General features: G+C 43.9%; 1 protein-coding gene across 1 annotated transcript in view; it reads right to left on the reverse strand.

Annotated features, from left to right (window-relative positions):
• Positions 1-84: 84 nt before the first annotated feature.
• Positions 85-12,344, reverse strand: part of LOC118782866 (rho guanine nucleotide exchange factor 26-like) — a 35,269-nt gene continuing 23,009 nt past the window's right edge. Inside the window, exons 13-16 of the mRNA XM_036536475.1 lie at positions 9,676-9,885; positions 3,158-3,228; positions 2,431-2,535; positions 85-1,095 (exon numbers count right to left, since the gene is read on the reverse strand). Coding sequence (XP_036392368.1) covers positions 953-1,095; positions 2,431-2,535; positions 3,158-3,228; positions 9,676-9,885 — 529 coding nt within the window. The 3' untranslated portion in view covers positions 85-952. The remainder of the gene's footprint in view (positions 1,096-2,430; positions 2,536-3,157; positions 3,229-9,675; positions 9,886-12,344) is intronic.

Genomic DNA, 12,344 nt, shown 5'->3' on the forward strand with positions numbered 1-12,344 from the left:
TTGAATGTGTAAACAATATATTTAAGTGTACTGCCGAAGTGCATGTGGAAAAACAATGATCACAGACACCTATGCCATCATCTTTATTCACCAGTATTGGGGATAAAAACTGTATAGATCACGATTGTCTGTTTAAAAATACATTATCTGATACATATTTACATTGTGATTTACAATCATTGTTTGTATACATTTTCCCTGAGTGCAGATTACTTTAGATGAAATATTGAGAATAATCAGTCTTCTGCATTGTGTTACACAAAGTTTCATGACAGAGTATGCATACTACTATAATTTTACTGAAGTTTGATTTCGATAGCTCAGATCAATTATACAGCTTGTGACAGCTTGTCATTTCTTACAGTTGTGTTGGACCCCTGTGTTCCAGTTTTATAACAAAAATACCATTTCTTCATTCTCGTTTGTCTAAAATGTCAGAATATTTCTAATGATACATTAGTACATTGTTAGAGGTACAGAGATTTTCCACGTTTGACATTACATCAGTTCACTCTTTGGCCCTTTTCAGTCATCATACAGCCTTCTCACCATCAATTACATATTAATACAACCATTAAATTTTTCATCTGTTTGGACCCCTGAGGGTAGCTTGCATTCAGAAATTATGAGTATACTCAAACATACAAAAAAAAATGTACATTAGCCATATTTTTGTACAAAGAAAATCATATAGGCTATAAAAAAGAATTTGTTTCATTTGTCCCTTTGTAAGAAATTTAAAAATCTCAGTGAATCTGCCCATTTCACACAGTAGTCAGTACAGCAAGGTCTTGAATTATGACCCTGCAGGCCCTATTTGTGATACGTGGAAAGTTCTTCAAGACTTGGTTGCAGGAGCTATGTACAATCCTTCAAAAGCCTAAGGAGGAGAGTCTGAGCAGAGAGAGTGCTTGGTGGGAGTGATTATCTGTGGTTTGTGGGTGGATTCAGCTCACACATTGGTCTCCAGCCCCTGGAGGCGGTCCATTCTCTGCATGTTCCTCTCGATGGTGGCTTGACAGGTGATCCTCTGGGCACACTCAGCCAAGAACCAGCCTCGTTCCCCATCTCGAAGACGCTCGCCCTCATACCAGCCTGTGGGACACGAGCCACAGTCTGTAAACACTGCAGTACAGCGCACACACACTACCACACACTCAAATAGGCAAAAGCAGATACACACACAGAGCTCATCATTACATTCACACTATCATACTACACCAGCTGTATCGCGACGTTCATATAATGTACAGCTACATCTCATAACAGATGTACACAAACATACTCAACCGTGACACACATACAGTTAACACACGCTACAGTGACACAAAGGACCTTGGACACAGTGACATTATACTAAATGCACTGACACACTCCACCATGATAGACACCCACATCTCACAGAGAGCAGACATAGAGGATAAGATCTCAAATACTTTGCCTCAAAGGAAAATCATGAATATGAAATTGAATCTTTGAGTATTAGATGATCCTAAAAGGGACTCAGACAAAAGTAAAAATTATGTAAAATTGGTGAGAATCCTGTCACACACACACACACAAACATTCAAGTACAATTTTCTTGTCTAACAATCTGAGTGCAGTGACCACTTTCTTTTTAATATTCTCTCACTAAAAATAACTTCACACAAAGCTTCACTATGCACAGAAAGCTTCTCGTTCAAAGCAGGATGACAGCTTTCAACTAGGTGCTGTATTTTTAATGTGTGATAAAGGATTCACAGGTGTCTTTTGATGGTCTATTCTTGTATCTGTGCCCTTTTTCCACATGAAAGGTGGTCAGTGTGGATGGAGCCCAGATTTCTCTCTCACCTTTAGACTGACATCCTCCAAAGAAAACTGTCTGATGCACCACTTCACTGAAAGTGACGTTTCACTGGTACTCAGTGGTACATTTTTCAACTCTTTCTCAGAACAAAACAGAAAACCAGACAGCGTTTCTTTGCAGAATGAAGTCTGCACCAAAGATACACCAAATAGGACAGCTTCAAAAGGCAACGTTTTTGAGCTCTGAGTGATCAAAGAGATGCTTGAATTGTCATTACATTGTCATTTTATCATTTTGAAAAAAGCTATAAAATGATTTGAGCATGAACATACATGAATTGTCTTTGGCCTTAAAACAAATGTTCAAATTGGATATACATGTCCTAATGTAGTAGTGCTACATGCTTTACAACTGTACACAGAGAGAAGCAAAGAACTCTGGATCTTGGCTTGACATCTTCTGGCACAGAGACATGCGCAATGTGTAAAAAAAAAAAAAAAAAATATATATATATATATATATATATATATATATATATATATATTTTTTTTTTTTTTTTTTTTTTTTTTTAATTGAGCATTGCAAAGTCTTGAAAAGTGAACACGGAGGGGTAGAGAGATCGGGGGTGAGAGAATATTTACCATCTTCCACAGTTTGTGAAACCAGCACTACATCAGCCACCTGAAGTGACAGCTCGTCTGGCTGCTTGGCTGTGTATGTCCTCGTAATTTCCACCTGCATCACATCTGAAATGCAAAAGAACGTTCAGCAAACATGACTCTCATAATTATCTGTCAGCATCACTTGAGGTATGCAGAGGTGTATTGTCTGTATTATATATTTAATTCTGTAATATGAACTATGCATATATCATTTGATGTTAAACAATATACACAGAGCCCTCTGTATGTATTTATATCCCAGTCAGGAACAAAAATAAATGTAAAAAATGCATGTATTATAATTATATTTTATATTATTTTTAATTATTTTATAATTATTATTTATAATAATTATAATTATTATAATTTTTCTCCTTAAGTTTTATGTGTTAAATTTTAATCTTAACAGCACTGCGCATAGATCATGAGATAGGGTGGTCAAAGTTTCAAATTTCCAATTTTTTTTCTTCAAAAACATTTTATTTCCACACAAAATCTAACATTTATTTCAGATGTCCAAGAATTAACTCAACAGACTAGTTTAGCTCCATGTGGGTGCTGACATATAAGTCTGAATGAATTTTCAACAAGACAGATTTGGAGTTGGACTACCACCCTTGTGTGCCAAGAGGTTGGGTTGAGACACTGTAGGTGCACTGTTTCACCACCAGGTGGTGGTGTGTCGCTGTGTCTGGGTTACACTCACTGGTTCTGTCTGCATTCTTCCTGTCACTGTTGCTCTGTCCCAGGGCACTAATCCAGCGAGCTCGCTCATTCCTGTGTCGGTGAGAGCAGAGACCCATGTCAGTGGCGTAAAGGCCTGAGGGCTGTATCTGCACTGATTAACCTGCCTCCCACCTCAGACCGCAAAACCTAAAACTGTCCACTGGAACAAAGTCAACAGAGAGCTTTTCCCTTTCATCAAAGTGAAAAAACGAGAGAGAGACGTCCTCTCCGCTGGGTGAGAGCAGTGGGCAGCCCATGAGAATGCAGAGAAATATGAGCCTGGTTTCAACACAGGAAGACCTCTGTGTTCTCACAGGTGTTTTCTCCCCTTCTCTTTCTCTGTGACGGACTACAATATTGCCTCCGTTTCTCTCTCGCCACGCAGTGCCCAGGTGATACAGCAGGTAAGGTTACCAGAGGAAACCTGACCCCGCTCATGAAAGAGAGGGGGAAAGCTGCACTGTTCATTTCTCTGAATTCCTCTTTGTTCCTGCCCAGCGCAGTTCAGAAATACCTTCATGTTCAAACAGAGACACAGAACTGGCGGACAAAGATCAAAAAAGAGAAACAGGGAGTGAGTGGGATAAATAGAGAGAGAGAGAGACGGAGGAAAACAGGGTCAGTGTGTCCTCCTTCGGAAAATATTTCAGAAATGATTCCCTGACAGCAGGAGAGACTCCTGAATCAGGTATAGACACCAGAATCAAAAACATTTGAAACAGTTTTCAGTTGCTAGGGTCTCAGCCTCATTTGCAGTTCCGCCCTATGAATACAGACATGAAGATGATTATCTAAATGCAAACATCATTATATTGCTCCGTACTGTTGAATAATCAAAAATTGCATTATTTCAGATTCTTAGTGTTGTAGCAAGTACTGGGGAAAGACAATCCACTCAGAACCTCGCCAAGGTCCAGCACACTTTTGCATTGAAGCATTTGCCTGTGGTGTGGAAGAAAGGGGTCTTTCTTCTATCACTGAGGTTAGAGCAGCAAGCTTTTAACGGTGTCTAAATGTAACCATCACCTAGAGCACACTGATTCTGTTAATAGTACAAAATGGCACTTTATAACATCACTGAAATTCATTGTGTGGCACAGAGTAAACAATATCATTTTACAATCCTGCCAAAGTCAATTTATTCTAGTGTAGAAGGTAGAAAGTGACCTCAACTGAAGCTCATTAATTCAGGCCCTCATTCCCTAACTCACTGAATCCCAAAAAGATAGATTAGGATGCAAGAACTCAGCTAGCAAAGGCTCATACACTTCAGTGCACGGCTGTCTGCGGGTGCTGACGTGGGAATGACAGCCACTCATTCTTGTAGCTTAGACTCACGAAGATCATGGAAGGTAGCATTCCAGTGATACCACATGCTGGCTGAGGGGTTGGTGTATTTATACAGTCGTGCACACACGTGTTCACGTTTAATGGTTATGTGTGGAATGGCAGGCAGGGCCCAGGTTAAAAGCCCCAAGGCTGGCTGCCTGTGTGTGTGTGTGTGTGTGTGTGTGTGTGTGTGTGTGTGTGTGTGTGTATGTGTGTGTGTGTGTACACGTACAGTACATGCACACATGGAGCCAGCTGCTATGTGTGAGAAAGAGAGACACAGTAAAAGAGTGCCAAACAGCAGGTGTGTCCTGCTGTTCAAATCTGCACAATTTCTCCTTCTCATAGGCTCACGCACTCTCTGGCACGCAGCATATCTCTGGAATGGAGTGCCACAGTAAAGAATGTGTGACGATAGCAACCTCAGGCAGGGAGGAGAGGTATTCTGACACTGTAATTACAAATCATCCTTGCACTTACACGGTAATGTGTCACCTGGTACTCCTGACTGTTGTGCTGCGTTAGCATAGAGATGCATTCATTTGAATTCTACCATTTACATTATGCTTTCACAAAACAAATGTGACAAATTCTTTTGAAATAAGAATGAAAGACATTTAAGTAAGATACACGTGACTAAAGGCCAGCAGCCAGTCCATCCCAGTGCAACTGAAGCTCTGCTTATTCTGGACATGTTCGCTCTAAGTAAACTGTGAGCGATCCCACATGCTCTGGCTTGCCCGCTTGCTCACTTACTCATTCACACGCTAACATACTTATACACATACACACTCATTTGCACACACACACACCCTCGCACGCAGACACACTGACAAAGGTTATCCAACCAAATTTCTCAGTTTGCACCGTGTGGCAATGTGCAGTAGGAGGTGCCATCTGTCTGATGTGATGTTAAACCGAGGTTCTAACTCAATGTAGTCATTACACATCCCATCACATTCATCAAAAGTGTAAGGATATTAAATAACAAAATTCTGAAACTGAACTCATCACTTTCAGAGTTCTCGGTTTCCTTTCTGGATACATAATAATAAGGCTAATTAAAACAAATAAACTTGGACTTCTGCACCAGTGACCCTGACACTCATTTGGATATTTGTAACACAAAAATGTATTTTTCATTTTTGAGAGCAGACTAGTAATCAATTTTGGTGAAATTCCTAAAAAGTTTCAGCCAGTGAGAACCGGAAGAAAGCCATTTCCCCTCCCTTATATGAACATCAAGTTAAAAGGTTAAAATGACCAACAGTTTCTCATGTTCCATCATCACTGTCTTTAATTTTTATTTCCCATAAATGACCCACCCGCTCTGTCTGAATCTTGGACTGGGCAGAGTCATGTGGGAGGAATCCCATCAAATGGAAAAGTGTGTAGGACCGTGTCCCACAGAATCGCACTGGGGGGGGGGGGGAATCCCTCCGTCTGCACATCCTGATCAGGTGGCCTGGCTGTAGGACACTGGCGTGACTCCCAGTGTCTCCACCCCGCCCCTGCTGGCAAAACGGGAGGCTCTCACACTGAGGTCCCGAAGGGGTACACAAGGGCAGTCCAGGTCCCACAAACCATGCCCACGCTCAGTGAGCTCGCCCTTTAAACCAGCAGTAAGAACCAGGGTGACATGGGAATTCAATTTCCCATGCAATCAGAGCCATCGAATGCACCACTCAGTTATGATCAAGGATTTGAAACAAAAGTACACACACAAAAGCTTTCTGGTGTTTTGTTTAAAGTTGTGAGGGTGTCACTGACAAATGCCTCCAATTACAGAAGATATCACACTTGCTAGCCTTTTCTCTAAAACATTCCACACAAATGATACTGTGTAAAAACAAATTCCTGCTTTCTTCACATAATGTGACACTTAAAAAAGGCACAAGAAAGCTGGCTGGAGAAGTAGACAACATTTTTAATTAGTATGCTGAGTCTAAGACATATAAGTAAATTTCTAAAGAGTTACATCCTGAAATCTGTCATAATTTAGCAAGTACAGTTCATTTGGGGACAGAACAACCAACCAATCATAATCAACATACTGAGGAGCAGAATGTGTGTAGGTGGTCCCAGCATTACCATAATGGTGCTCACCACGCAGCATTTAGCTTGAATAGCACAGAGCTTTGCAGGATATAACTGACATTAGCACATTAGTAGTGACCAGCAGAGTGAACTGAGAGGCACCTGTGGAGACATCACAGACACCAGAGGATCACTGCTTTCAACTGCTGATGACTACTTTTGGCAAAAATCCTCACTCCCTCTTTTTTAAAAAAAAAACAGTTAAAAGGCTAGTCTACAGGCAGTGAATTGTGCTCATCTCTAATTAATCCAATGTAGATTAGAATCAAATAGAGCTTGCACTGTATGCCTAACTAGCCCCCAGGCTCTGATTTAAACTGGCCATCAGCCTCTGTTACCTAACTGACTCCCTGGTCTCTTTGCCTAAATGGCTTCCAGTATTTGTATTAACCTGGCTCCCAGCCTCTAACTGGCTACCAGTTTCTGTACTTAACTGTCCAACAGTCTCTGTGCCTAACTGGCTCCCAGTCCCTGTAGCTGACAGGGTTCAGGCTCAGGGCCTCGCTGATCCCAGCTCACATAATGAGCAAAAAGGCGACTGTCTGGCCTCTTCGGTGGCTGAAAATTACAGCAAAAATATGCAGCACGGCAGACACTAAGATTACAGAAAAACACTCCAAAACAATGCAGCCCTATCCAGCCCTGAGGGGAAAAAAGGGCACAAAACACAATATAAAACCGCATGTCATTCCCAGATGGTAAACAAAGCTCCTGAATCTGAACAACACACTGCGTCATCCCTGCTGCCTCTCTCTCTCCGCCTTCCCTCTCCATCTCTGTCTCACACTACATCCCCCTTCCTCTGATTCTCTTTTCCTCAGAAAGGCTCTGCTTGAGAGCCCTGAAGGCGTTTCGTCTGCTTGACTCAAATCTCCGCTGCTCTTTGCTCCTGTCAGCATACCCCGGCGATCTATGCTGCTGCAGCTGCCCTGCTCAGCTGCTCCGCTCCTGCCCCTCCTCACTCCAGCTCCTTCAGGACTGCAGCAGGGCATGGAGATGGCCGTGACCCCTGCAGCTCCACACCACAACATGTAAACTTTTCAAAGAGTCTTAAGGCTTCTGATCAGTAAGCCGTTCATTCAAATCCCAGGTTGGAAACAAAATATCTTTGGCTCTGCTGTGCTGTACAATTGAAAAAGTCAGGGAAAAAAAACCCTGGCAATAAAATGTATATGTAACTAGCTGTGTCCCATATGCAATGTACATTCTGAAGACAAGATGTCCATCAAGAAAATCAGTCATATAAACACTGCCCTGAGTCACAAGTGGACTCTGGGCCATGTTTACAGACTGCATCTCTCTCGAAGACTCTCCTGCTGAAGCTAACATATGCCAGACAGACAGACAGCATGAGTCCACTGCAGTCAGAGTTCTGACTGGCACAATATAACCCTCAGGAATCTGACAAAATGCTCTCACTCGCTCTGCCATATGATTATAGGGCTCCAACAATCTGGCCCTTCTGCTCATTCATGAGCGACCAGAGTAAGATGACCCTAGAATTAATACCATACACAACTTGTTCACCCAGCCTGGCCAGCACCACTTCTCCCTGCTTCTTACCCCTCCCCCACAATGCAGCAGTGTTCCCAGGCAGGGATGACAGACACAGAGGGGGAGGAGTGGGTGGCACTGTGGGAATGGGGGGTTCTGACAAAAGGCCGTTGCCTTGCAACCACGGTAACGATGTGCCGCAGGGGTGAACCAAGCCTGAGAACTGTCCCAATCCCACTCACGTACACACACTGGAAGATTTTCCTATATTGTTGGCGCCTGATGATGTCACAGAGCTGACTCAGATGAGCGGGACAGACAGCTTTTCAGGAACACCGGGGATTTCCAAGTTTCAGGCAGTATCTCCAGTTATCAAAAGGGTCACTGAGCCGCGCAGTAAGGCTTAGGGTGAGACTACAGCTACACCATGGTTAGATGGAGCCGCTGAGATTTATGAGGTTCAACGTCAGTGAAAGAATATAGAGAAATTGGGCTGTTTTAGTCTGGACTTCCACATTTTAGCCCCTTCAGATCTGAGATGGCAATGATACAGAGGATGAAAATGGTAATATAAAAAACTACTCATTTGACTTATGTATGTTACTTATATTCTCAGTATTTTTAAATGAGGTCAATATTCTCATACAAATGTCTTAAAAGATGAAAAACAATACCGCTCACAGAAAAGAACGGATGATGAACAAAGTGACTGTGGTGCAGAATACCTTCAGCCAGTTCATTACATCCCAATATACCCCTACACACCAACTCCAAACACACCCCTATGTGCAATCCCAGACACACCTCTTTAAGGCCACCCCTAACGCATCCCACATATTCCTCCACAGGCACAGTAGTCCTGCGGCTCTAGTTCTTGTTCAGTTCCAGACAGCTGTGTTTTGACGACTCCAGCGTCCTGCTAACGGGAAATGGGTACTTTGAGCACTTCATGAAGTCATTTCCCAGTTTAACACTCATCCTGACACTGTCAAAAATGGACAATGGTCCTTTCATCCCATGTCCAGAACTAAAAAAGGATAAAAGAGGAGACAAAAGTGAAGCAGTAGACATGGGGTGACGGGATAATCTGGAGGCGGCCGGGGGTGGGGGGTGGAGAATGTCACAACCATGCAGCTGTTTTTATAATCACAAAAAAACCTTGAGCAGTCAAGAGACACATAAAGGGGTGCTTCAGCTGTCTGGCCTTCTCCTCTTCTCTCCATTTCTCACTATCTCCCTCCCTCCTTCTAGCCATCTCTCTCAGGGCACAAGGCCAGCGCTATAGCTAATTCAACAGGTAAATCAACTGAACTGGACAATGTCATGAGTGGAGTTACTCTGATTCTGACTCTATATAAACCTGCATGTCTGGTTTTATCTGAATGACCATTGAATGAAATAATTAGGACATGAGATGAATTTCCTGCAGATCTGTAGCAATGAAACCAATAATATAATCATCTACACACACAAAAAGATAGACAGTGAGAGAAGAGAATTGTAGGGAGAGAGAGAGAGAGAGAGAGAGAAAGAGAGAGAGAGAGAGAGAGGGAGAGAGAGAGAGAGCACAATACTCACAGAAGCTCTGCGCCGAGGATCATGGGCACCTTCTCTCTCGAATAGTTGCTGCGGAACTTGAGGCGGAACAGGTGACTGGCCATGCTCTGCCGCGAGGTCAGCATGCCTGCCGTGGTCCTGACTGGGGAGAGGTTGAGGTCCTCTGCCTGGCATGGTCCCACCCAGATCTGGTCCCGCAGAGCGTAATCGATCACAGTGTAGCTGTCCTCACTGGCCAGGGATTTGGGGGGAGGGGGGGTGATACTGTGGTAAGTGTGTGGTGATGGAACACAGGGTGAAGGCGTGCACGCCTCTACCCCACATTAGGCCTCGATGTGGGTTAACACGTCCCTTTGAGCATCTGGGTCCTGTTATCAGTTCATTCATTCGTTTGTCTGACAGCGCCCCCGACCCTCCACCCTTCTCATGCACAACATCTGGAACTCATTCATACAGAAGGAAAGCTAGATTAATCTCACGCAAGGGGCAAAGCAGAAGCGTTCCTTCTGGCACTCGTACGCACAACTCCCCACCAAACACCAAGCTCATACAGCATAGAGCTATGGTTGCTGGTGCTAACACGTGCTACTGTGCAGTTCATTAGAACAGGCTGGACTTCTACAAGCCCAGCCCCACTCACAGTTCTAGAGGCCTCACTTCAGGGAACAGGAAAACCTACTCGATTTCAATGACCTCAGCTGGTCTGAGGAGGACAGACTTTGTCAGCTCCCTACTTAACAGCCCGCTAGACAAAGTTTTCCACTTTTAGATTCTGTGCACCTTGAACCCTTAACCAAAATAACCTGCTTACTAAAAGAAGGAAATGGTTCATCACTCCCTCAGGGAACCCAAGACCCAGACCCAATCTTTAACACAGGTTTCATGAATGGTTTCACCTCTGTAGCACCACAACTAGGCAAGGACCACCATGGAGATGGGTCCAAAAAGAGAGGATTTAGATAATCTCTACCTGCCCTGGGCACCTGAAGACCTGAATAAAGCAACATCAATCTACAAGCTACTTTTTGACAGTTAAAGCATTCAGGTATTAAGAAGAGAGATCTATATTTAATGAGGTCACAAGAACAACTGCCCGTTCCCCTTTTCCTGTTCACTCAGGGATGTTCTGGAGTGACACACACACACACACACACACACACACACACACACACACACACACACACACACACAGAGCAGTGACAGTGATTCACATACACAAATGCTTCTTCAGATTCATTAACATGTACGGTCCCTCGGTGTGCAGGTGGAGCCTGTAGGCGGTGATGTACATACTACTGCTGTATAGTACATCCTGTTCCAGACACATTAACCTTAACTGCGACATCACTGCAGTTCTACTGTTACCCATTCGGTAAGCAAATACTGGTCAGCTCCACCCAAACTGACCCCCAGGCCAGAATTTCAGAAATGCCGGGAATGTGATTTAAATCAATTCCGCTGCAGGAAAATGTAAAAAAGAACCGAATAAAATAAAGCTCCCTCGTGAGGCAGGGCCAGCAGTGATCATGCCAGGCGGAAGTGTGCCAGGACTAAAGAGCCACAGAGGGACCAAACAGGAGGGGGCTGGTTAATATCCATCAGCACACTGTGTGTACATGAGTGCTCACACATTAAAACAAGTCCCACACAGCAGAGAAGGGGAGTGACAGACTGCCTTAAAACCTCTTTAATAACGCTCAGAATGTTGTCCTGGACTGTCAGAGCCATCTGTAACATGCCATGCTTTGCTGCTGATGCCAGAGGGACAGACAGACAGAGGCAGGCGGGCAGCCGGATCTTCCAGCCTGGCTCCATCCTCATTTTAAACCCCACCTGCCAAACCTAGCACTGTAACAAGACCGTGGCATCTTTCAGCATTTATTTACAGTACATGTGAACAGTTTCCCTCCAGGCTGTAAAAGAATCTGGAAAACGTCTATCTATTGCTTTCTTATGAGGGAGTGTTGTGGGGGCACGCATCTGGTACCTTCAGGAGTCTAACAACATTTTTGGCGTCCTCTGAGAGGTAGTCCAGATTTCAGACACCCCCTTGACACAGCATGGGAGCGCATGCTGGGACACACCTTCCCTGGAATGAGAAACACTCGGTGCTGCCTGCTCCGGCTCCTGTCTGATAACAGAACAGAAACCATTTCGATCACCACTGACACAGCACAGACACAATCAAGCCATGGAGATTTAACCCCTTCACCTCTTCTGCCCATCTCTTCAGGAGTACCAAACCCGACATCCTCTGCGTGCCCTCAGACCAGCTGTTCCAAGTAAAAACACACCACCCCAACAGGAGGGAGGCCGGTAGTATCCAGCTGAGCCACAAATTCTGACAAATTCTAAATTCTCTCTGACACACACACACACACACACATACATATACACACACACACACACACACACCAAGCCCTGCCTTTCACACTGCAAATGCTGACATGCCTCGTTTGCTTTAATATATTTAAAGCACACTTAACGGCACTTACTTCACAATTTTTCGGCTCAGTGTGTGTATTTACTATCTGCCACGGAAGAAGTCTCACATCAGTGGAGAGTAAAACGTCAAGGGGAGTTCAAACAGTCCTGGAAAATCACAGGCCAAGTGGGAGTCAGGGATATCTTTCCATTCAAATAAACAGCCCTGCTGAAACACAGGATACAGAGAGCTCAGCACTCATAGG

The sequence above is a fragment of the Megalops cyprinoides genome, chromosome 9, assembly GCF_013368585.1.
Source record: "Megalops cyprinoides isolate fMegCyp1 chromosome 9, fMegCyp1.pri, whole genome shotgun sequence".
NCBI classification, from domain to species: Eukaryota; Metazoa; Chordata; class Actinopteri; order Elopiformes; family Megalopidae; genus Megalops; species Megalops cyprinoides.